The sequence below is a fragment of the Aquarana catesbeiana genome, linkage group LG08 (genome assembly GCF_042186555.1).
Source record: "Aquarana catesbeiana isolate 2022-GZ linkage group LG08, ASM4218655v1, whole genome shotgun sequence".
NCBI lineage: Eukaryota > Metazoa > Chordata > Amphibia > Anura > Ranidae > Aquarana > Aquarana catesbeiana.
Window position 1 is genome coordinate 16,250,533 of NC_133331.1, and position 27,568 is coordinate 16,278,100.

The window sequence follows — 27,568 nt, forward strand, 5'->3', positions numbered from 1 at the left end:
CCACCTTCACCATCTCCGCCACCTCCACAATCCCCAACACCTCCGCCATCTCCAACACCCCCGCCATCTCCACCACCTCCACCATCTTCACCACCTCCACCATCTCGTCCATCTCTACCACCTCCGCATTCTTCACCACTTCCACCATTTTTACCATCTCCACCACTTCCACCATCTCCATCACTTCCACCATCTCTGCCATCTCCATCACCTCTGCTATTTCCATCACCTCTACCATCTCCACCATCTCCGCCATCTCCACTACCTCTGCCACCTCCGCCATCTCTGACACCTCCACCACCTCCACCACCTCTGCCACCTCCACCATGTCCACCATGTCCACCACCTCCGCCATCTCCACCACCTCCTCTACTGCTAGACTGAATACGCTTAAAATGTATGAGGGCTGTACAGAAGGTAATGCAAAAGTGGCCATAACATTTTTATTAAGTTACATAGGTGGTTCAAATGTCACCTGTTGGTAGAGTAAATCTTCCTCTATAGTAACTCTTCTTCTTCTGTTCCATTGCAGGTAAATAATTTCAATGAGAAGCAACGTGCCGTCATTGAGTTCTTGATAAAGGAGGGGTGCAGACTGTCCGACACCCACAGAAGAGTACAGAATGTTTACGGAGATGACAACAGTGACAAGAGTCACCAATGACAAGACATTGCTCTTATCAATGGTGTCATCTCCATAAACATTCTGTAGCCTTCTTTGGTTGTCAGACGGCCTGCACTCCTCCTTTGTCAAGAACTCAATGATAGCACATTGCTTCTCGTTGGAATCCATTATTTACCTGCAATGAAGAAGAGGATTTTCTATAGAGCAAGAGTTACTCTACCAACATGTGACATTTGAACCACCTATGTAAGTTCATAAAACAAGCTATGCTCGCTTTTGCATTACTTTTCATACAGCCCTCATAATTTAGAAACTCTTGTATGGTGATTACAGACTGAAATGTAAAAAGTTGCTCCCACGGGTACAGGAGGAGTGAGACTATTACTTATCTATGCCATCACAGATCGCTGGGGTGATAGGGCAGGAGGTACATGTGACTGAACATTTCAATAGGCCCCATATTGTCCAGTGAAATCCCTACTCCAGCAGACCTGGCCAGAAACAACCCCATTGATACTCAGCAGTACATATATGCATGAGGACACTTGTGCTGAGGGGTGTAACCATTACTCACCTAAGCCAACACAGAGCACTGGGGTGAGAGGGTGGCCGTATATATAACTGAATAGTTCATTAGGCACCAGATTGCTCAGTGCACCCCCTAATCCAACAGACCTAACCTACAAACAACCCCAAACTTCCTCAGCACTACAAATCTGCACGAGGACACCTGTGCTGAGAGTTGTAACCAGGGCTTTTTTTCAGCAGGAACTAGGGGGAACTCAGTTCCACCACCTCTGGCTCAGGTCTTCTGCTCCCTGCTCACCACTATCACTTGGTAACAATGAAGTCCAGCTTCTGCATTTACAAGTGACAGCTTATCTCCCAGTAGCTCCCACAGGTCAGATCTCCTGCACAGATCCCACTGAGTGACAGACAGGGACAAGGGAGATACAGAACAGGTGCCCGGGGTTCAGTGCAGTCATGGGCAGGAGAGGGTGCATGGTAGGCTGCACCCTCTGTGGTCTCCGTTTTTTCCCTGGTGACCAGTTGTTGATGCTCCTACTGCATGATCTCCCTTGCATGTGACTGTAGTATAGTATGCTGGGAGGTACTACAGCCGGATAGGTGTTTCAGGTTAATATTGCAACAAAGGTAAGACATATGACAGATGGTGAAGCTTTTAAGGAGGGGGGAAAAGATGAGGGCAGTGAAAGGAGGGGGTTGTATGCAGAGGGAAGAGCTACTATTTGATGCCATTTGGCAGGTATGTGTGTGTGGTGGCCATGGTTGAGTTCCTGCACCTATTCTCTGAGAAAAAAAACCCTGGTTGTAACCATGAATCAACTATGCCAGCACAGAGCACTGGAGTGAGAGGGCAGGAGGCATATATGACTGAACAGTCCAACTGGCACAGATTGTCCGGTGCACCCCCTAATCCTACAGATCTGGCCAGGAACAACCCCAGTCTTTTTTTAGCAGCACATGTCTGCATGAGGACACTTGTGCTGAGGGGTGTGATCATTACTCAGCTATGCCAGCACAGAGCACTGGAGTGGGAGGGCAGGAAGTAGGTTTTCACTTGTCAAAAAAAAAGTATTTTAAGGCATTTCCAAGTCATATGTGATGGTGTAGAACTATAAGGAGCAAAAAATTATGAGCGACTTCAACTTCACTTTAAAGAATAAATCTCATTGAATGAGATGTGTGTGAGTTTGGCTGTCAGTCAGAATAATGTACTATAGACACTCACCAGGCCGGATTTACTAATGGATATGTGTGTATGATTGCTCATTGATGCCACACGAACAAGCAAATTGTATGTTCATGGAATTCTTTTTTATCGACAACAAGTGCTTATATTGTAGTAAATAGCCTTTATGCCCCTCAGGGTGGTTTGTTGGGTGTGTTCATAATCTGACATGATCAGTTTTGCTCCCCCCCCATAATTGTGAGCCGCATAAGCCTCCATGGCAACCTCCAGGACGGGGTAAACTCAACCTGTAAACTGACACCCAAGACCCAGAATGAAGGCTCCTAATGGCGGCTAATGGCGGCCTCTTCAAATGACCTCCCGTGGAATCAATTTAGAGGTGAGGGCGAGCTTAGCGAGGTGTTATGTATAATTTTCTACTAATAAACGCTCATAAGTCTTGTGATCAGTGGAGGAATCTAAACACACATAATTGCCTCCCCCCTGGGGGCTTCTACCAAGTAGCCCCTATGAAGTGCGTTTAATGGCCGCGCTCTAATCCTTTTCTCAGTTTGTAGCTTTACAGTGTCAGCAAAGCCAAATTTCAGACTTTATGGCTTAGTTAAGGGCAAATTGGACAAACCTGGCAACCAAGTGCAAGTTACCGGCCCTGAGAGTGTGCGAAGTGTAAAGGAAGGGACCCGTCTTGGTACCCGTCTGATTTGGGTCTTTGTTTTTTATGTATGCGGTCTCATTAATAAATACTGAGCCTAATGATATAAATGGGGAACTAGGAAAGCCATAAACAGCTGCAATGCTATAAAATGCTCCAGATGCTGAAAATTATTTATAGGGTATATTTATAGAAAGGCACGCATGTGGCGTCAGCATTTCTACGTTTAATGATTCGATGCTTGCTGAAGAGCTGACAAACTCAAAGGGTCTGATTAGCGAGAGCTGACACCGAGTAAATTGCATTAACAGAGGTGTAGTAATTGCAATCTGTGTCCAAATTGCTTTTGCATGTGTGCGCCGATAGTGCCGAGACAAAAGGGAGAGATTTCCTGCGTGTAGCACAGCCCAGATCCCAGTACAAGTATGGTGCAAGCTGTGATACTGCACAGATGTTACATGGGACGCCCTGCCAAGACGCTGCGTTATACAGTGTGCGTCTATTATATCTGCGAGGTGAAGAGGTAAAAATCAAAGCGGAGTAATGGTTTGTGTAGACGGAGAGAATACAGAGGGTTCCTTGTCTATAGGGGGAAGTACAGATTTATTCGGAAAATATGAGAGATGCAAATTGTATAACAACCTGCATGGATAAAATTGCAATCACCTCCATGGCACTCTGACATTGTGTTGGAGACGGTTGGCACATTAACATTGTGCTGGGGACAGTTGGCACCTTGACATTGTGTTGGAGACATTTGGCACACTGACACTGTGTTGGAGACAGTTGGCACACTGACAATGTGTTGGAGACAGTTGGCACACTGACAATGTGTTGGAGACAGTTGGCACACTGACATTGTGTGTGAGACAGTTGGCACACTAGCACTGTGTTGGAGACAGTTGGCACACTGACATTGTGTTGAAGACACTTGGCACATTGACAATGTGTTGGAGACAGTTGGCACACTGACATTGTGTTGGAGACAGTTGGCACATTGACATTGTTTTGGCAACAGTTGGCACACTGACGTTGTGATGGAGACAGTATGCACTCTGACAATGTGTTGGAGACAGTTGGCACACTGACATTGTGTTGGAGACAGTTGGCACACTAGCACTGTGTTGGAGACAGTTGGCACACAGACACTGTGTTGGAGACAGTTGGCACACTGACATTGTGTTAGAGACAGTTGGCACTTTGACGTTGTGATGGAAACAGTTGGCCCACTGACGTTGTGATGGAGACAGTTGGCACTCTGACACCGTGTTGGGGATGGTTAGCACACTGACATTTTGTTGGGGACGGTTGGCACACTGACGTGTTAGGGGCAGTCGGCACACTGACATTGTGTTGGAAACGGCACACTGACACTGTTGGGGACAGTCGGCACACTGACATTGTGTTGGAGACAGTCGGCACACTGACACCGTTGGGGACAGTTGGCACACTGACATTGGGTTTGGAGACGGTTTTCACACTAGGGTTGTGTTGGAGACAGTTGGCACACTGATGTTGTGTTGCAGACAGTAGGCAGCATTACATTCCCTCCACTTTGCTTTCATCTTGACAACTGCACCCCTCTATTGTAACTCCTCGCTCTCTGCACTGCAGTCAGTGTGCTGTCAATTTCACAATGGTAGCGTCTGTTCCCAACTCTTCTCTCTGGTCATTCTCCTCTGCTTCCATCGACTCCTCTCTGATGAATCTCATCCACTTCCATCAATCCTTCCTCTTCTCTATAGTGAATCTTGTCCACTTCCATTGATGCCTCCTCCCCTATTCGGTCACTCCTCTCCACTTCCATCAATGCCTCCTCTCCTCCCTGATGAATCTCGTTCACTTTCATCGATGCCTCCTATTCTCTCTGATGAATCTCCTCAACTTTCATTGATGCCTCCTCTCTGGTAAATCTTTATCTCTTCCATCAATGCCTCCATCCACTCTATGCATATTCTTCTCTCTAGACATCTCTCTCTCATCCTCTTCCAATCTCATCAGCTTCCATCGATGCCTTTTCTCCTCTATGTTAAATCTTCTCCACTTCCATCAATGCTTCCTCCCCCTATCTGGTCATTCCCTTCCTCTTCTATCTATGCTTCCTCTCCTCCCTGATGAATCTCGTTCACTTTCATCGATGCCTCCTCTTCTCTCTGATGAATCTCCTCAACTTTCACTGATGCCTCCTCTCTGGTAAATCTTTATCTCTTCCATCAATGCCTCCATCCACTCTATGCATATTCTTCTCTCTAGACATCTCTCTCTCATCCTCTTCCATCCATGTTCTACCTCCTATCCACTATGGACATTCTCTTCTGCTTCTGTTGATGATCACTCTGCATTCTGATCCTTGTCCTCCACTTTCATCAGTGCCTCATCTCTTTGGTTATTTTCCTCCACTTCCATCAGTGGTTCCACTCCATGCCTGTTCTTCTTTCTGGACATTTGCATTTTTTCCATCTATGGCTCATCCTCCCCTCCTCTCCTCTCTGGACATTCTCCTCGGCTTCCATTTATGATCACCCTCCTCTCTGGACTATCCACTCGCCTTCCATCCACTTCCAACCTCCTAAGCTCCGTGGCCATTCTCCTCTACTTTCATCCATACAAATGACCCTTTCCTCTCTGATCATTGTCTTCCACTTCCAAGGATGAAATGATCCATCGCTCTCATTACCCAAACTACTCCGCTCATAAACGGTCATACATTTACTAGTTGTCTTCTAGCTGTTGCTCTCTTGTTTCCTTTGCCTTGTTTCTCATCTTCTGTGTGGTTCTCTCTATTCACATTATTCTCGCTTTAGTTCTGTAGAAACACTAAAACAACCACGTGCACGGAAGAACGAATAATGCGGATTCTACCCGACTGACATTTTTAGTGGTCGGTAAACGAGCGTGTGACACTTTTAGTAGCCGGTGAAAGGGGTGCGTGTAATTAACATCTAAATCAGCTTTAATTGCTAATTGTCAACACCAGTTGGGATTTAAGACTCCCCCCTCTCTTTAGACTTCGTCTTCTTGAAGAGAAGAAAGAGATAAAGTGCAGCCAAGAAATGTTTGTACATTCAGAGAGAAGAATAACGGGCGTATGTACTCACAGGAATCCAGCCGCATATGTATCTGATAAATTGTTTGTGCCTCTGGACCATGGAGCGCTGATTCCTCCGAGCCATACCTTCTTCCCTGGGGTGTGCATATTGACCACCTGTGGAGAGAACATACACACTTCTGTGGAAGAGCAAAGACCGAGCGTTCAGGAGGACGACTGGTTCCAATAAGAGTGCACAGAACATGCAGTGAGTAGATGCAGAATAACTTCAACATAAACATAGGAGAGATTCTCAATGCAATGATTCTCAATTGAAATGAATGTCACCCGATGAGGATTATTGCAGCAAGGTCAGGAGCTCACAAAAACAATGGAAATCCCCGGGACACCCAACCTGCGGCCCAAAGGTCATGTGTGGCTCTTTGGTGTTTATGGTGGAGCCCTCCAGCCCCAGCAGACACTTTTTTTTTCCCTGCCTAATCAGACCAATGAAGGAAAATGTTCACTAAATAGACATCTGCTAGTCTGGTCCAGTTTGGCTTATTTCTTTCCTACATTTCCTATGCTGTCTATTCTTCTCTATGTATATATTTTTTTTCTATCTGATCGTTTCTCATAATTCTTGTTCAGAGAAGACCACATGCAGGCTCAATATTGAACCCTACGGACTAAGACTGAGATGCCATTAAAGTTCATGTGAGTGTAAAGGCAGGCGTCCCAATACTTTGGACAATATAGTGTATATAATAAAATTTGAAAAAATTTTTTTATGCATTGGGATCCACCTTGGAAGCCCTGGTCATTCACATTTGTTCAGAGAAGACCACATGCGGTGCCATCATTTTTTTATGGGGGTGGTAGGTAGCCATTGATTTGTAAAGGACTGTCATGGCAATCATCTTGGTAATTTTGTATGGCGGGTAGCTGAGAGTGTTGAGCCTGATTATATCTAATATTTCAGTTAACCCATTATAAGGCTGGGTTCACATCTAAACGGCATGCGGCTCGCAGCAGGAGACCGGTGCGTCCGTTTTCTCCTCTTTCAGGGGCGAATCAGGGCTGAACTTTTTTGCCTGAATTCGGCCCTGAAACGGAGCCAAAGACGCACAGGACCTCTGTGCAATCCGCTCCCCAGCCGCCCCGGATATACGTGAACTGGCTCCATAGAGAGCCGGTCACAATCTCTTGTCATGCGAATTGAATGCGGGGAAAGCCACATCCAATTCGCACTGTTGTGAACTCAGCTACCCTCTATACAAAATTATCTTGACAATCCTTGGCTACCTACCACCCCATAAAAATGATGTGGTCTTCTCTGAACAAATATGAATGACCAGGGCTTTCAAGGTGGATCCCAATACAAAAAAATATTGTTCAAATTGTATTATATACACTATATTGTCCAAGGTATTGGGACACCTGCCTTTACACTCACATGAACTTTAATGGCCTCCCAGTCTTAGTCCGTAGAGTTCAATATTGAGTTGGCCCACCCTTTGCAGCTATAACAGCTTCAACTCCTCTTGGAAGGCCGTCCACAAGGTTTAGGAGTGTGTCTATGGGAATGTTTGACCATTCTTCCAGAAGAGCATTTGTGAGGTCAGGTACTGATGTTGGTCGAAAACGCGTGGCTTGCAGTCTCCACTCTAATTCATCTCAAAGGTGTTCTATCGGATTGAGGTCAGGACTCTGTGCAGGCCAGTCAAGTTCCTCTACCCCAAACTCGCTCATCCGTGTCTTTATGGACCTCGCTGTGTGCACTGGTGTGCAGTCATGTTGGAACAATAAAAGGGGCCATCCCCAAACTGTTCCCACAAAGTTGGGAGCATAAAATTGTCCAAAATGTCTTGGTGTGCTGACGCCTTAAGAGTTCCCATCACTGGAACTAAGGGGCCAAGCCCAACCCCTGAAAAGCAACCCCCACACCATAATCCCCCCTCCACCAAATGATATGGACCAGAGCACAAAGCAAGGTCCATAAAGATATGGATGAGCCAGTTTGGGGTAACAAGCAAATGCACTTCTGGAAGAATGGTCAAACCTTCCCATAGACACACTCCTAAACCTTGTGGACCGCCTTCCCAGAAGAGCTGAAGCTGTTATAGCTGCAAAGGGTGGGCCAACTCAATATTAAACCCTACGGACTAAGACTGCGATGCCATTAAAGTTCATGTGCGTGTAAAGGCAGGTGTCCCAATACTTTTGACAATATAGTGTATGTTACAAGGTCAAAATAATAAAACATTATTATGGACCATTAGTCCATATATAAATCATCCCAGTAAATTATATTATTTATAAACCTCAATCCTTATTACACTCCCATTATATTATCAAATATTCCAATAATCAACGCACAGAGTGATGTATTCTTCTTGCCTAATGAAGATTTTCTCAACTCATTGCTCGGTTCATGTCTGCTTCCTTGGGAGGTTGACAGGATCATCTCTTGAGATGACAACTGTCTTGTGCCGTGTACACACGGGCGGACTTTTTGACCAGACTGGTCAGACGGAACGAATCCGTCTGACAATCCGACCGTGTGTGGGCTTCATCGGACCTGCAGCGGACTTTTTTGGTCAAAAATCGGATGGACTTTAGATTTGGAACATGTTTCAAATCTTTCCGACGGACTCGAGTCCGGACGAAAAATCCGCTCGTCTGTATGCTAGTCCGACGGACGAAAACCGATGCTAGGGCAGCTATTGGCTACTGGCTATCAACTTCCTTATTTTAGTACGGTCGTACGTCATCACGTACGAATTCGTCGGACTTTGGTGTGATCGTGTGTAGGCAAGTCCGTTCGTTTGCAAGTCCATCAGAAGTCCATCAAAAGTCCGTCAAAAGTTCGTTGAATATCCGTTGGACCTTTGATGCCGAAAAGTCCGCCTGTGTGTACACGGCATAAGAAAGGATATTTTGCGTCACGCTCTCCACCTTATCCAAGCAGAGGACGCTTTGCATTCATTCAGAAAATGCAAAGCACCCTCTGAATGGTGCCCGTGCTGAGCAGTTGACCTCCTGTGTTCACAATGCATCCGGCCAACTGCTGAAAACGGGACTGAGGAGGAAAACTGATATAGTCCTGTATACACCACAGCCAAAACTTTTCCTAGTTGAGTATCGTCTCAGAGCTGCTATTATGCACGCATCTAATCTGATCATCTGTGCCACGCCGCATAAGAAGGGGGACTCCGTGGTAAATAAAGTCATCTATAGCTAAGTGTTTTTGTTACACATAACAAATGTAATCATATTAGAAAATGTATCTGTCATTTCTTAATTAAATGTTATACCTACAAGTGTTTGTGTGATCTCTTTTTGCACATCTTGAATAAAACCCTAAAAACGTGAACTATCACAAAACTGTGATAAAACAGGGACCTTGAAGATAGTGGAGATCACTGGAGCAGCAGTGTACTAATGGTGTACTAACAGTGTAGTCAGGGGCGTAGCTACAGGGGTCGCAATTGCGGCCCAGCTCTATCCTCCACAAGGCCCGTGCAGCCCCCTGTACACCTGGATGATAGGAGCGGTGGTATATAGAGAAACCTATGCCCTCCATTTTCCTTCTGCAGCCACTGAATGCCCGCTTCTCCTCCTTCCCCTCCCACAGACATTCAGCCGCTGCAGGAGGAAAATAGAGAGGATCAGTTCCCCTCTTTGCCCCCGCCGCCCCTCCTATCCAGCTTCTTTCTGCTCCCCTGTGCTCCCTCTGGGCCCCCTTTGTCCCCCCACAGCTCTGCTACATTGCCCCCCTCCCCATTCCCGTCGGCTTACATGGGGGATGTGTCAGGATGGGGAGCGGAGGAAGGGACTGGTAAATGTGTAATTTACAGGCCCCTTCCTTTTCTGAATGAATAGAATCAGTGATCTGTACCGATCACGGACTCTGTCCATTCATAACTGAAGCATAGTAAACTATGTTTACTACGCTTCAGTTTGCGAATGAAGGGGAAGGTAGAAAGAAAGGGCACTTAATTGCCACGTCCGTAAATATTGAAGAAAAAAAGGAGGGGAGTACTACCAAAGATCAGACTTTATAGGCCAGGAAACAATGGAGAAGAAAACAATATAAATAATCACATGTGCAGCACCTAGCTGTCTCCCGGGGACACGTTCCCATACCTCACCCTCCATGTACAGCGTGCTAACTCAGGCTTTACTAGCCATGAGCACTGCTGAATTCTATTAAGGGGCGTTTTTCCCCTGTATATGTTGGATGTTAATGTTGCTCCGCTGGCCTCATACATGCATGGATTGTAAGGTTCTTACTTGCCCCTGTTCAGAAAATCTGAAGCCCGCTTACTATTCAGAATTTTGACAAATTCGTCGCTCAGCTAGGTCGTTGGTATAAATAATAGCGCATTCCAATTTAAGATAGAGAGATTTGTTCTCTCATCTGTTACGTCTTTGAACCTTGGTCGTGTCCTGAAGAAGCCTAACGGGGGAAACGCGTAGACGCACAAGGGCTCACTGCACTAACAACACAGATGCATATACATGATGGTTTTTACTCTTGTTGAATATTATGTCTGTATTTTGTACTCTTTCAATAAATGTGATTATTTATATTGTTTTCTTCTCCATTGTTTCCTGGCCTATAAAGTCCGATCTTTGGTAGTACTCCCAATAGTACCTCCTTCTTTTCCTGAATGAAGGGGAAGCTCTCTACAGAGCTATCCCTGTCCATTCATTCAGTGCAGCTGAGGCTGCAGAGATGGAGGTTGAGGGCTGTGAGCTCCAGGGTTTTTTTTTCAGCGGGAACGCGGGGGAATGCAGTTCCGGTACCTCCAGCACTGACTGCATGTAATGGCAAGAAAAGCTGGGGTGTGCTGCCGGGTCTATTGATTGGGGGGGATCTATTCTGGTTGGAGGGGGTCTATTTTTGCAGGAGGTCTAATGAGGAGGAGGTCTAATGTTGCTGGTGGGAGACCTATTGTTGCTGAGGGTGGGTCTTATATTGCTGGAGGGGTCAGATGTTGCTGGGAGAGATCTACTGTTGAGGGGATCTATTGTTATTGGCTGACGGAGAGTCTATTGATGCTGGTTGCAGGGAGATCTGTTATTGCTGCCAATAGTCTATTGTTAGTAGAGGGGAAATTTTGTTGCGTATGGTCCATTGTTGTTAGGGGGATCTATTGTTGCTGACGGGGGCCCTATCATTACTGGCTGCAGGGGATCCATTTTACTGCTTTTCTTGCTATTATTACCAAATTCCATACAAATTACTGAGCACTACAAAATTATATGTGGTTATGTATTCTTTAAAAGGGGCAGTACTGCGAGGTGGGTAGGGGGTGGAACCAAGGAATAGGGCTCGGAGGTGGGTAGGGGCGGAGACAAGGGGGTGACTTGGAAAGGGGGAGTTCCTGCACCTATTCTCTGAGAAAAAAAAGCCCTGGTGAGCTCAATCATCTTTCTCTGTCTCAGAGGGGAAACGTCAGAGGTCTGTTTAGACCTCTGATAGTTCACCAAAATTTCCCCAATGGGGCTCCTAAAAAAAAATTGCAAGAAATAATAAAAAAATAATATTGCAAATAAAATTAAAATAAAATGGTAATAACATCCTAAATAAAAAAATTAACTAATGACACCAGTGGCAGAACTCGCAGGATTGCAAAGGTCACACTTACCCTGGTATTCTGCCACGGGGCTCGGTGGGAAGGGCCATGGTCAGGGTCCAAGGAGGCAATTCAAAGTTTCTTGCACTTGGGCCCCTGAAGGTTCTAGTTACGCCTCTGAGTATAGTAGAGCCGTTGTAGCAGTGTTGTAGAGGTGTAGTAACAGTGTAATAGAGGTGTTATATCGGTGTAGTAGAGGTGTAGTAGCAGTGTAATAAAGATGTAGTAGAGGCGTAGTAGAGGTGTGATCAGGGCCACTGATAAGGCAGTTCAACTGGTCCTGTTATACTGGGCCCAGGCCTCATCATCTAAACAGGGGGGCACAGGGCAGCATTATTGTTTATTTTTGCCCGAATGAATAACTGGATTTTATTGGACCACACCCCACTCCTACCTGCTTACCAGGACTTAAATTACATTTTCCAGGGCCCCATCAGGTCAACATAAAAGGCAGGAGAAAGTAGGAGCAGAGGAGAGACTTTTTTTTAATTTTCGGGGGGTAGGCAAATAAAAGTCAGTGCCTCTGTTCCGCTGCACCCTGGGAGGGGGGGTGTAGGTGGGGTTGGGGGGGCCTTGTCAGGAAGGCTGTACGAGACCCGATGATTTCTAACAGCAGCCCTGAGTGTGATAGAGTTGTAGTAGTGGTGTCTACTTTAGTCATTTCTAACTTCCTAGTGACATTGCCCCGTTATGTCATATACATACAGTGCCTTGAAAAAGTATTCATACCCCTTAAAATTTTTCACATTTTGTCATGTTACAACCAAAAACGTAAATGTATTTTATTGGGATTTTATGTGATAGACCAACACAAAGAGGCATATAATTGTGAAGTGGAAGGAAAATGATAAATTGTTTTCAAAGTTTTCTACAAATAAATATGTGAAAAGTGTTGGGGGGGCATTTATATGGCGCCCCCCTGAGTCAATACTTTGTAGAACCTCCTTTCGCTGCAATTACAGCTGCAAGTCTTTTTGGGGATGTCTCTACCAGCTTTGCACATCTAGAGAGGGATAATTTTGCCCATTCTTCTTTGCAAAATATCTCAAGCTCTGTCAGATTGGATGGAGAGCGTCTGTGAACAGCAATTTTCATGTCTTGCCAAAGGATCTCTATTGGATTTAGGTCTGGGCTTTGACTGGGCCATTCTAACACATGAATATGTTTTGATCTAAACCATTCCATTGTAGCTCTGGCTGTATGTTTCGGGTCGTTGTTCTGCTGAAAGGTGAACCTCCGCCCCAGTCTCAAGTCTTTTGGAGACTCTTATGCCGCGTACACACAATCGGACTTCTCCACGGAAAAAGATATGACGGCTTTTCCGACGGGATTCCGCTCAAGTTTGCCTCGCATACACACGGTCATGCAAAAGGTCGCTGAACTTACGACCGTCAAGAACGCGGTGACGTACAACACTACGACGAGCCGAGAAAATGAAGTTCAATGCTTCCGAGCATGCGTCGAATTGTTTCCGAGCATGCGTAGGAATTTTGCGCGTCGGAATTGCCACAGATGATTGCATTTTCGGATAGGAACTTTTGCCGACCGAAAAATTGAGAGCATGCTCTCAATCTTTTGCTGGCTGGAATTCGGCCAGCAAAAGTCCGATGGAGCATACACACGGTCGCATTTTCTGGTGAATAACTCTTATCGGTCTTTTGCGGGCCGAAATTCCGATCATGTGTACACGGCATAACAGCTTTTCTTCTAAGATTGCCCTGTATTTGGCTCCATCCATCTTCCCATCAACTCTGACCAGCTTCCCTGCTCCTACTGGATAAAAGCATCCCCACAACATGATGCTGCCGCCACCATGTTTCACAGTGGGGATGGTGTGTTCAGGGTGATGTGAAGTGTTAGTTTTCCACCACACATAGTGTTTTGCTTTTAGGGCAAAAAGTTCAATTTTGGTCTCATCTGACCAGAGCACCTTCTTCCACATGTTTGCTGTGTCCTCCACATGGCTTCTCGCAAACTGCAAACGGGACTTCTTATGGCTTTCTTTCAACATTGACTTTCTTCTTGCCACTCTTCCATAAAGGTCAGATTTGTGGAGAACACGACTAATAGTTGTCCTGTGGACAGATTCTCCCACCTGAGCTGTGGATCTCTGCAGCTCCTCCAGAGTTACCATGGGCCTCTTGGCTGCTTCTCTGATGAATGCTCGCCTTGCCCGGCCTGTCAGTTTAGGTGGACGGCCATGTCTTGGTAGGTTTGCAGTTGTGCCATACTCTTTCCATTTTCGGATGAAGGATTGAACAGAGTTCCGTGAGATGTTCAAAGCTTAGGATACTTTTTTATAACCTAACCCTTCTTTAAACTTCTCCACAATTTTATCCCTGACCTGTCTGGTATTCCTTGGCCTTCATAATGCTGTGTGTTCACTAAGGTTCTCTAACAAACCTCTGAGGGCTTCACAGAACAGCTGTATTTATAGTGAGATTAAATTACACACAGGTGGACTCTATTTGCTAATTAGGTGACATCTGAAGGCAATTGGTTCTACCAGATTTTAGTTAGGGGTATCAGAGTAAAGGGGGCAGGATACAAATGTACGCCACACTTTTCACATATTTATTTGTAAAAAAAACCTTGAAAACCATTTATCATTTTCCTTCCACCTCACAATTATGTGCCACTTTGTGTTGGTCTATCACATAAAATCCCCCCCAAAAAATACATTTACATTTTTGACTGTAACATGACAAAATGTGGAAAATTTCAAGGGGGTATGAATACTTTTTCAAGGCACTGTACATAGATACATTAGTCCAAGCTGGAACAAAGGAACCATATATAACATTCCTGGATTTCTTCTTTAATAATTGTCAGGAATTTGATTTATTAACAACAAGAGGAACTCACGGTATGGATTTTGCGGATCTGTTCTGCCAGAGAATCCAGAAGTCGGGTTTTCACGAAGTCTACAGCTTTTCCCACACGTGCGTCGATATTGTGACTGCAAAGACAAGCAAATTTTAGTGACAGGATTGGAGTCAATGACAAAACGTTTTCGGTAGTTGCAGAGTCTCGTCTATGGTAACGTCAGTCTGTGTTGGTGGGTAGAGTCTAGATTGGAGCCAGAAGCCTCAATATTCGATGCTGGTGGCCGACCACAGATAGAAATATGAGTGAGCCCATGGAGGAAATGTGCACAACCCTCCACCGCTAATAACAATACCAGTTGTAGATTGCAGGCGGCTCTGCTGTGTGCGGATTTTATAACTGGAATAATATTTTCCCTGGACCTCTCCTGAAACCTGCCATCTTGAAGTATTGCTGCCTAGTTTGCGTTTCCCAGAAGTGTAAAAACATGATTTTACTGCTGTGAGCATTCACAGAGCTTCAGGCAGAAGATAGCCTGAAAAATACAGGACCCCAGAAGCTGGAATGAGGTGTTCACAGTAATATAACTCGGCATGCACAGCCTCCAAATCCCGGGAAATTAACTAAAATAAAATTGAACAAACAATGGATGAAAACTTATTAGAGGAAAGCTTCTGTTGACCACAGCCAACCAGTTGTGACATTTGATATCTGTGGTGTCACTCTGTCACACGGGTTCCAGTAGAGCAGCCTTTCTCAACCTTTTTACCCCAGAGAAACCACTAAAATAATTTTGAGGTCTCAAGGAAACTTTAATCAAACCAATTCATTATGGGTCAATGGCAAAAATGTTCCTTACATCAGTGGTCAATAGAATATATGTATAGAAAAGAATCCCGCGCTGTAGTGGTCAATAGAAAGAACGCCACCCTTACAGTGGTGGCCAGAATGCCACCCTACAGACAGGTAAAAAGATCACTGGTGTCATTCTACTGGCTTTGCCAAGAGTCATCGGTACTGGAATTTTGCAGGCACCATCAAAATGGAAGGTCAATTACCCACAGCTCATGGATCACTAGAAACCGCTGTAGGAACCTGCAGGCACCATCAAATGGGAAGTCAACCACACACAGCTCAGGGATCCCCTAGCAACCTCTGGAGGAACCTCAGGAACCTGCAGGTACCATCAAATGGGTAGTTCAATCACCCACAGCTCATGAATACCCTAGCAACCCCTGGAGGAACCTCAGGAACCTGCAGGCACCATGAAATGCAAGGTCAATTACCTTCAGCTTATGGATCCCCTAGCAACCTCTAGAGGAACCTCAGGAGCCTGCAGGCACTATGAAATGGGTGGTCAATCACCCACAGTTTGTGGATGCCCTAGGAACCTCTGGAGGAACCTCAGGAACTTGCAGGTTCTATCAAATGGGAGGTCAATCACCCACAGCTCATGGATCCCAAAGCAACCTCTGGAGGAACCTCAGGAACCTGCAGGCACCATCAAATGGGAGGTCAATCACCCACAGCTCATGGATCCCCTAGCAACCTCTGAAAGAACCTCAGGAACCCGAAAGCATTTCAAATGGAAGGTCAATTACCCACAGCTCATGGATCCCCTAGCAACCCTGAAGGACTCTTTAGGAACCTGCAGGCACCATCAAATGGGAGGTCAATCACCCACAACTCATGGATCCCCTAGCAACCTCTGAAGGAATATCAGGAACCTGCAGGCACCATAAAATGGGAGGTCAATCACCCACAGTTTACGGATCCCCTAGCAACCTCTGGAGGAACCTCAGGAACCTGCAGGCACTATCAAATTAGAGGTCAATCACCCACAGCTCATGGATCCCATAGCAACCTCAAAAGGAACCTCAGGAACCTGCAGGCACCATCAAATGCAAGGTCAATTACCTTCAGCTTATGGATCCCCTAGCAACCTCTAGAGGAACCTCAGGAGCCTGCAGGCACTATGAAATGGGTGGTCAATCACCTACAGTTTGTGGATGCCCTAGGAACATCTGGAGGAACCTCAGGAACTTGCAGGTACTATCAAATGGGAGGTCAATCACCCACAGCTCATGGATCCCAAAGCAACCTCTGGAGGAACCTCAGGAACCTGCAGGCACCATCAAATGGGAGGTCAATCACCCACAGCTCATGGATCCACTAGCAACCTCTGAAAGAACCTCAGGAACCCGAAAGCATTTCAAATGGAAGGTCAATCACCCACAGCTCATGGATCCCCTAGCAACCCTGAAGGACTCTTTAGGAACCTGCAGGCACCATCAATTGGGAGGTCAATTACCCACAACTCATGGATCCCCTAGCAACCTCTGAAGGAATATCAGGAACCTGCAGGCACCATAAAATGGGAGGTCAATCACCCACAGTTTACGGATCCCCTAGCAACCTCTGGAGGAACCTCAGGAACCTGCAGGCACTATCAAATTAGAGGTCAATCACCCACAGCTCATGGATCCCATAGCAACCTCAAAAGGAACCTCAGGAACCTGCAGGCACCATCAAATGGGAGGTCAAGCACCCACAGCTCATGTATCCACTAGCAACCTCTGTAGGAACCTCAGGGTTCCACATAACCCTGGTTCAGAATGGCTGCAGTAGAGACTAAGTGGGCACTTCAACACAAAGAACACAGACATGGTCCACTGTGGTCACCATCAGTAAACCCATGCTGAAAAATGCCATGGAGCCATTTCTGGAGTGCATACAGACAGAAAGTGGCTGCAAAGAGACTGCAGGAGAACAGCAGCACTGAGATGCCATGGCAGTTGTTTGTCATACATGGCACTTTAACAGATGAAATCCCATTAAGTCAGGGTTTTATTTCTGAAATGTTCAGTTGACGGGTAATGTGTCTCAGACGTGGTCCACACACACAGTTCTATATTCCGCTCTTCTTTATTTAAACATTGAAGAGCAGGTGAGAATCAGAACATGTAGTCAGTGCTGAGCTCTATTTGATTCTTTATCACATATGACAATTCACAATCACCAACCCTTTCCAGACATTTATATTTCAGTAAGGTTGTCCAGTAACTTATCAACACACAAGGACCGACACCATTCTTCCACCAAAACTAACCGATGACTTCATAGTATTTGCACGGTGTCTATTTAGAACAAAACACTTCAATGTGAGCACAGCCGGCACAAAGGCCGAGCGGAAGGAGAGAAATCCCAAATGCAATATTACCTTTTTTTCTTGCCAGTTTATTTTTTTCTTTCCAAAACTTTTGAAATCCTCTGAATCTGCTCATTATTTTCCAGCCATTAAAACCATTGGATACCTTTCAGAAGCTCAATGTCTGATTAAAACAAATTCATTGATGTGAATAGGAATTTGGGACCTAATTTTCAGCTCCTGCGAGGTTTCCAGGAATGGAACGGAAATCTGTTTATAATTCTTCCCTCTGACTTGTCTGGATCATGTAGCCCCGGCATCGCGCCCCGAGAAATAAACCCAAAGCCATGGCGCCCCTGTACCTTGTATTTCTGATTTGTGTGAACAAATTCGGTGTTCTCTGCTCTGTGAAACGAAATTATTCGTCAATACAAAAGCAGGAAATTCCACCAAAGATACTGTGGAATAAAGAGAAGGCCATCCTATGGCAAACCACATGCAATCCTTGACTAGTGTCAAAATACTAAAGGGGACTTACAATCTACAGGTAAGTCTCTCCCTTTTATATCATCCATAGAAGCTATATGAAGGTCCTGGATAACCAAATACTTCCATAATTAGACACATTGGAAGCACGAGACCCAACTGATTTTACATTAATATCAAAGAATTAACTTTATCCATACCTCCCAAATTTCTTTTTTTTTTTAAATCTTTATGGAATGCGGATTATACAGAAATGCAATGAATCAAACATGTCAATCAGCTTTGTCTATAATTAGGCTATAACAATAGCCGTAATAGTTCAACAGAATAACTGTGTTCAAAAGACTCTGCAATAGATATATTTTGCAACTCATTCGGGACAGTATAGGAAACTTCCTAGCCGTCAAAAAGCATAACTTTAAAAGACCTGTGTAAACCGTTCCGTAAGATCACTTGGGAAAAAGAGGGGCCCCCTGGAAAGTAGAGCAGGCTTATCCTCCTTGGTCGGATACCAAGCTATTATACTTTAGTGGGTTGATCCAAAACATCATACTTCTTGTGAGTTGTGGCTGACTATCCTGGTTTCCCAGGAGTGGTGCCAGTATGTTCCCCCAATCCCGGGGGGAATTTTTTATTGTTAGGAAAAAAGAGTGGGTGACACCAGTGGTGTCAATGGGGGAAAGGCTATGAAAGGAAGAAAGGGGGAGCAGAAGTAGGGAAGTAGGTGGGAAGGGGAGTGATTATAGAGTTCTGGCAAGGCCGACAACCCAGAGCCCCAAATTATCCTTTAATAGGATACTTAAATGTAGGTCTTATATTCATCTGAGAAGCGGAACAGGTCCCAGTATGTCCAACGGGTATTGTGTTCCTCCTCTCTTTCCCCTAGGGCAGCTGTAAGATGCTCCATCTGCTGAATATCGCAAACCCTAGCAAACCACTGTGCCACTGTCGGTGGGGATTGCTGCTTCCATGCACTGGGGATACAGGCCCTGGCTGCATTCAAAAGGTGCTTCGGTAGGGATTTGCGGTATCGCTTACTAGATATGCGGGTCAGGTTCAGGAGTATTGCTGACGGGTTATCCTGGAGCGCCACATCAGTAGGCTTGTAAATGATCTCCGGTACTTGTCTCCAGAAGGGGGTCAGAACCGGACATTCCCAGAAGATATGGAGTATTGTGCCAGTCTGTGTACCACATCTCCAGCAAAGAGGACTGTGTCCTGGGAATATGGACGCTAAAACAGATGGAGTCCTATACCAACGCGTCAAGATTTTGTATGTGATTTCTTGGTATTTGCTACACAAGGAGGACTTATGTGCAAAAAAGAGTATTCGATTCTTTTGGTCCTCAGTGAACGTAATGTTAAGATCTCTTTCCCACTTCTTCAGGTACAGAGGATCACTTCGAGATGTATGGGCAAGTAAAATGTTGTTAGAATAAGAAAGGGATTTCCATATTGGCTCACCTCCCAGGCACAAGTCTTCAAAAGACGAAGGCTTTCTGTGGAAACCGCTGACTTCTGGGAGGGATCTGAGGAAGTGGGAGAGTTGCGGGATCCTCCATCTACCCAAGATGGAAGTATTAAAGCTAGGATATATGCCTGAGGGGTCGTTCCAATCAGAGGGTCCTAGGAAAGAGGAGGCTCTGACTAAGCTCTGGTCCGGGTGGAGTCGGAAGGATCTATCAGAGATACCCGGTAAAAAGTCCGGGTGACCAATTATGGGCGTTAAAGGGGAGGGAAAACTGGGCGTCTCCGCTATCCTAAAGTATCTGTGCAGTTCCCTCAGGGTGGGTTCAATTAGTGGGTGGGAAAAAGACAGTCCAGAAAAACGGGTCTCACTCCACGGTAGGCCCAAAAGGGGAAATGGCACCGCTTCCTGTTCCAGGCAGACCCATAACTTATGGTGTGAATGTCTGCACCAGTCTACCACCCTATTCATGTGGACTGCCGTATAATATAAGACTGGGTCAGGGAGGCCGACCACTCCTCTGAACTTTGGCCGCTGTAATAGGGATCTCCTGAGTCGCGAGGGCTTGCCTTGCCATACCTAATTGATGAAGATCGTACGTAGTTTACGAAAAAAGTTCTGTGGAATCCTAACCGGCAGAGCTTGTAAAAGATAAAGCAGCCTCGACATATAATTCATATTCAAGACATTACATCTGCCAAACCAGGAAACTGCTAGGTTCCTCCACCTGTCTAGATCTGAGGAGAAAGTACTTATAAGGGGCTGTTGAGTTGGTAAATGAGATGTAAATCAGAAGGAATTTTTGTGCCTAAGTATTGGATAGCCTGAGGGGTCCACCGGAAGGGAAAAACGCTGCTAAGTCGAGTCTGAGCGTTAGGAGTGAGAGATACGTTAAGCGCTTCTGATTTTTGCAGGTTAATTTTAAAATTAGAAAGATCACTGTACTGGCGTATTGCAGATAAGAGTACTGGGAGAGAAGTATGCGGTTCTGAAATGTAGAACAGCAGGTCGTCCGCATAAGCTGCAATTTTATGGTGGTATGTGCTCGTTTCAAGTCCTCTGATGTCAGGGTTGAGCCTGATGTGTTGCAAAAGGGGTTCTAATGAAATTATAAAGAAGAGCGGGGAGAGTGGGCACCCCTGTCTCGTGCCGTTACTTATTTTAAAAGGGTTGGAACCTCCCAAATTTCTGAGATGGGAATGAGAGACACCCATTAGCAAAAGTATGTAGGCATAGGACACTTCTTCTGCCACACCCCTTAAAGGAGAATTATACAAAAAAATTATTGGTTAAACCCACAAGTGCTTTTTTTTTTATTACTCACACTATTCCTTTATATTCTCTTTTGAAATTTACAAATGCAGCAACTTAGAATTTGGGTGAAAGGTTTAGCACTTAATTCCTTATTAAAGGGTTGTGGCAGGAGGTGTGCCCTATGCCTACATACATTTGCTAATGGTTGTCCCTCATTCCCATCCCAGAAATGCGTGAGATATATAAATAATGTTAATTATTTGATATTAATGTAATATCAGTCGGGTCTCATGCTTGATGTATCTAATTCTGGAAGTATTCGGATATCCAGGACCTTCATATATCTTCTATGGATGAAATGAAAAGGAAGAGATACTTTGTGATAGATAAATAGTGCATTTTATATACAACTACATAGATCAGACTAAAATGAAGGACAAATGAGGAGGAAAAAGGGACAGAGGGACATTGTTCCGAATCAGGGATAGTCCCTCAAAATCAGGGACAGTCGGGAGTTATGCATTATCTTTGATTATATGAGAGCTGTACCAAAAGTAATGCAGAAATGGGCATAACTTTTTTAATTAAACTTACATAGGTCATTCAAATGTCACATGTTGGTAGAGTAACTCTTCTTCTATAGTAACTCTTCCTCTATAGCAACTCTTCTTCTTGTTCTTCTTTTTCATTGCAGGTAAATAATGGATTCCAAGCAGAAGCAGCGTGTTGTCAATGAGTTCTTGATGAAGGAGGGGTGCAGGCTGTCCGACATCCACAGAAGCCTACAGAATGTTTATGGAGATGACACCATTGAGAAGAGCAATTTGCACAGCATTGAAGACAAACCACACAGTGGGAGACCATCAATGTTGGACAGCCTGCACCCCTCCTTCCTCAAAAACTCAATGATGACACATTGCTTCTACTTGGAATCCATTATTTACCTGCGATGATGAAGAAGAAGAAGAGTTACTATAGAGAAAGAGTTTCTATAGAGGAAGAGACTCTACCAACTCTACCAACATGTGACATTTGAATAATCTATGTAAGTTAATAAAAAAAGTTCTGCTCACTTCTGCATTACTTTTAGTACAGCCCTCATATAATCAAAGATAATGTTAATTGTGACTGGAGTCACTTTGGGTGGAGGGCTTGTGGAACCCAGCTTACGTTAGAGAGCTCTGGAAACTCCTTGTCCACCTCCTCTGGCCCCTCCTATGTGTAAGTTACGCTGTGTCTATTAGGGGCACAGGGTGACCGAGAACCCCAGTTGGGTCTGCACTACCCAGACTCATTGTACAACCACACTGGACTCAGCATTTAATTTTACCCTTGTTATCCTGGGCCTTATAGGTGTGTTTTATGTTGAAAGAATGAAGAGGCTTTTTCACTTGGGACAGTAATATTTCTGAACAATATCCCTCCAGGAATATATGAAGATAAATTAATTTCACGTTTCCAACTCCTGGAATGTGGTATGAGCTTGGTCTCATAAACAGTTGTAGACTTTTTACTAAATCGTTTGAGGTGTGGCTGTATCCCATTGTTCTATTGCTTCTGTCTCCCTTGGGAGCAGCCTATTATGGGATGTATATGTGTTTCTAGCATGTAGACTGGGGGAAGGGTGGAGAGAGGTGGGGGGGGATTTCTCCAACAGCCCTCCCTGCTGATAAGACGGTCTACTGATGTTTGAATACACCTGTGTGTCTCTTGTTACTGAATGTAGTTTACTGCGCCCTGTATCATTATGCAAAGCAGGGGGGTTGCCCCCTGAGTGTATATCCCTTTGTGCCTGTGTTTGAATAAACAGTCTTATGCTTTTCCACTATACACTGCTGTCTCAACAAGTGACTGGGTGGGCTAAGGGACCTTGGATCGTGCTGCTACCAAAGGAAGAGTATACGGCGGACAGACTCTTCTTGAGTACGGGGTCCTGTGACATTAATTATTTGATATTAATGTAATATCAGTTGGGTCCCATGCTTCCATGTCTAATTCTGTAAGTATTTGGAGATCAGGGACCTTCATATAGCTTCTATGGATGATATAAAAGGGCGAGACCTACTTGTAGCTTGTAAGTCACACTTAGTAGTTTGACATTAATCAAGGATTGCATGTGGTCCGCCATCAAATCCACCATAAAAATTTTTGGGAATTTTCTGCTTTTGTATTGATGGATAATTTTTTTTAGTTTTATAGAGTAGAGAGCACCAAATGTGTGAAACAGACCCTGCAATGAAGAACAAGAAGAGTTAGTACAGAGGAAGTGTTACTATAGAGGAAGAGTTACTCTGCCAACATGTGACATTTGAACCAACTATGTAAGCTAATAAAAACATTATGTCCATTTCTGCATTACTTTTGGTACAGCACTCGTATATATATATGTAAAATATATATAGATAAATATTATTTGCATATTCTGATGAGTTTCAATAATAAACATCAGCTAGAGTTCCCAGACCGGTGTTCCGGCCTGCACTTGGTCTGCATTCCCTGTGTACGTATCATTGTGTTGCCCTTGGTCCATCTGAAGGCTCCTGGTCCTTCAGAAACAGAAACAAAATGATGTGTGCACAGGGTGGGCTTTGGGAGAGGGAAAGACTGGCAAGCTGTCATGTCAAGGAGCTGCTGACCTCCTGCCACAGCATCAAGCTGAATGACCCTGATGAAAGGTACTCAGAGCCCCGAAAAGTGCTGGCTTCTCTGAAATCTTCAATTAACATTTTAGATCCATAAAGAACATCATCTTATAAAGGTTTTCTTGGACACAAGCACTGCTACTCCTAATAGAGCAGAGTGCTAAACTCACTATATATATATATATATATATATATATATATATATATATATATATATATATATATATATATATATATATATATACAGTGAGGGAAAAAGTATATGATCCCCTACTGATTTTGTACACTTTTCCACTGACAAAGAAATGATCAGTCTATAATTGTAATGGTCTCTCTCTCTCTCTCTCTCTCTCTCTCTCTCTCTCTCTCTCTATATATATATACAGTGGGGACGGAAAGTATTCAGACCCCCTTACATTTTTCACTCTTTGTCTTTGTTATATTGCAGCCATTTGCTAAAATCATTTAAGTTCATTTTTTCCTCATTAATGTACACACAGCACCCCATATTGTACACACAGCACCCCATATTGACAGAAAAACACAGAATTGTTGACATTTTTGCAGATTTATTAAAAAAGAAAAACTGAAATATCACATGGTCCTAAGTATTCAGACCCTTTGCTCAGTATTTTGTAGAAGCCCCTTTTGATCTTATACAGCCATGAGTCTTTTTCACACCTGGATTTGGGGATCCTCTGCCATTCCTCCTTGCAGATCCTCTCCAGTTCTGTCAGGTTGGATGGTAAACGTTGGTGGACGGCCATTTTTAGGTCTCTCCAGAGATGCTCAATTGGGTTTAAGTCGGGGCTCTGGCTGGGCCATTCAAGAACAGTCACGGAGTTGTTGTGAAGCCACTCCTTCGTTATTTTAGCTGTGTGCTTAGGGTCATTGTCTTGTTGGAAGGTAAACCTTTGGCCCAGTCTGAGGTCCTGAGCACTCTGGAGAAGGTTTTCGTCCAGGATATCCCTGTACTTGGCCGCATTCATCTTTCCCTCGATTGCAACCAGTCGTCCTGTCCCTGAAGCTGAAAAACATTGTTGTGTTGGGACTGTATTGGACAGGTGATAAGCAGTGCCTGGTTTTCTCCACACATACCGCTTAGAATCAAGGCCAAAAAGTTCTATCTTGGTCTCATCAGACCAGAGAATCTTATTTCTCACCATCTTGGAGTCCTTCAGGTGTTTTTTAGCAAACTCCATGCAGGCTTTCATGTGTCTTGCACTGAGGAGAGGCTTCCGTCGGGCCACTCTGCCATAAAGCCCCGACTGGTGGAGGGCTGCAGTGATGGTTGACTTTCTACAACTTTCTCCCATCTCCCGACTCTGGAAATCAGCCACAGTAATCTATGGGTTCTTCTTTACCTCTCTCACCAAGGCTCTTCTCCCCCGATAGCTCAATTTGGCCAGACGGCCAGCTTTAGGAAGGGTTCTGGTCGTCCCAAACATCTTCCATTAAAGGATTATGAAGGCCACTGTGCTCTTAGGAACCTTAAGTGCAGCAGACATTTTTTTGTAACCTTGGCCAGATCTGTGCCTTGCCACAATTCTGTCTCTGAGCTCTTCAGGCAGTTCCTTTGACCTCATGATTCTCATTTGCTCTGACATGCACTGTGAGCTGTAAGGTCTTATATAGACAGGTGTGTGGCTTTCCTAATCAAGTCCAATCAGTAGAATCAAACGCAGCTGGACTCAAATGAAGGTGTAGAACCATCTCAAGGATGATCAGAAGAAATGGACAGCACCTGAGTTAAATATATGAGTGTCACAGCAAAGGGTCTGAATACTTAGGACCATGTGATATTTCAGTTTTTCTTTATTAATAAATCTGCAAAAATGTCAACAATTCTGTGTTTTTCTGTCAATATGGGGTGCTGTGTGTACATTAATGAGGGAAAAAAATGAACTTAAATGATTTTAGCAAATGGCTGCAATATAACAAAGAGTGAAAAATTTAAGGGGGTCTGAATACTTTCCGTCCCCACTGTGTACATATATATATATATATATATATATATATATATATATATATATATATATATATATATATATTATATATAAAAGGTATATAGATAGTACATCTAAGTTCTCTAAGTTGTGTAATGAGTAGCCTATGACTTATATGACTTATACCTGATCAGACGGCAGCCTGCAGCCCTTGTCACGTCTTTACTCTTTATGGTGTTTTCCGTGCAGTGAAAACGTTGTTTCATTAATCTTTGGGTGCAGCTTTGCTTTAAAGCGAACCATTCCCCCCTAACTAAAGAAATCTCTGGACCAAGCACCTCCTAAAACTTCCCCAAGTCATTTTCTAAATCAAATCGTTATGTGGTTATTTACACAAAAGTGAATCACACTTCCTGATTGAGTGAGGCTCCGATAGTCTACCAGTAAGATTTCATAAAACTTCACAAGATCTCGGAGAAAAAAACTTTTTTCCCTCCGATAACTGCATATGTGCGAGTTCTAGCACCTACATCATCTGTTGGCCAAGACACAAAATGGGGAAGAAGAAGCTGGCCACCGATGGCGACAGGTTTAAAGATGGTGGTGAGGTTGGAAGAGTGCATTGGAGAAGGCAAGCAGTAATGGTTTGAAGTCATTCAGATTGTCATGTTGTTTTCTATAATGCTTGCACTTTCATTGGGAGGGGGGGGTAGGTCTGGTATAATCCCTGATCTACAGATGACCATTAGTGGAAGAATTTGCAAATCTGTGTATGAAATACAACAACTTCGAGAAATGACACCAAATGACTTTACAATTTACAGTAAAAATAAAAAAATGTGCATTGGGTGAGCCGCTGTGGTGTTACGTTATCGGAGAAGGATTCGGTCTATTGTAACAGACAATGGGAGAGTCCAGAGAACACAGCGAGCTCTCACAGCGAGCCTGCAGCTGGACTTAGCGCTCCTTCCAGGTGCAAACCTTTCTGGGGCCCCTGGGGCCAAGCACAGTCGTTGCTATATAAGCTTGCTGAGTGGGGAACAGCTGCTGATTCAATAGAAGAAGAAACATGTGACAGCAAAGCGCGATTTACCAATTCCTGAGCAATTCATTACATTACGGCCAAATAGTGATAAGACTGAGTGCCATTAAACAGCATGTCCTGTACATGGTAATGATAGATTTCACTGCTGTCTATGATATTATTATATATAACCTCCCCCAGTCATTCTATGTGGGCTTCTCTCCGGTCTCCAGTGTCCATAATATAACCTCCCCCATCATTCTATGTGGGCTCCTCTCTTCTCTCCATTGTAGATGATATAATAATATATAACTTTCCCCATCATTCTATATGGGCTCCTCACCGCTCTCCGGTGTCCATGATATAATAATATATAACCTCCCCCATCATTCTATATGGGCTTCTCTCTGATGGACTCTCAGAAACATCTATTTCAGCTGTTTCTGAACTTTGCTGGGACACGTCTTATCTACGGACGTGGATGTAACACTTCTTCACTTTCATTCGAATTCTCAGCTGAAGGAAATGGAAGAATCTCTTCGGAATCTCATGTTCCAAGATAATTTCTTTCAACCTTTCGATGCTAAAAGATAGAAATCAATCATCTGTAGGATGTCCTCAAAATTCATATCTACTAAAATAGAGTGAGCTGTGCAGGAAGTGCGCCTCTCGGATGACAGCGTCCAGAGTTCTGTATTTCTCTCTCCAGTATTGTCCTCCCATAAACATGAAATAAATAAAGGGAGCTAATAAAGAAGTCATTCTTTTGTGTTAAGGTAGTCTCCAAATCCCCATGTCCCTAACACATCTCCATCATCAGGGACATACACCGATCAGCCCTCATGACCACGCACCATGGCCTCTGAAGGTAAGCTGTGATATCTGGCACCAAGAAGTCAGATGCTCAATTGGATTAGGATCTGGAGGATAAAGAGGCCAGGTCAACACCTCAAACTTGTTGTTGTGTTCCTCAAATCATTCTTGAACCATATTTGTAGTGTGGCACGGCGCATTATCCTGCCACTGCCACTGCCATCAGGGAATACCGTTTCCATGAAGGGGTGTACTTGGTCACAAACAAAGTTTAGGTAGGTGGTACATGTCAAGTAA

General features: G+C 44.3%; 1 protein-coding gene across 1 annotated transcript in view; it reads right to left on the minus strand.

Annotated features, from left to right (window-relative positions):
- HPSE2 (heparanase 2 (inactive)) overlaps window positions 1–27,568 on the minus strand; it is a 329,697-nt gene that overhangs the window by 69,808 nt on the left and 232,321 nt on the right. Inside the window, exons 7-8 of the mRNA XM_073595103.1 lie at window positions 14,530–14,623; window positions 6,090–6,196 (exon numbers count right to left, since the gene is read on the minus strand). Coding sequence (XP_073451204.1) covers window positions 6,090–6,196; window positions 14,530–14,623 — 201 coding nt within the window. The remainder of the gene's footprint in view (window positions 1–6,089; window positions 6,197–14,529; window positions 14,624–27,568) is intronic.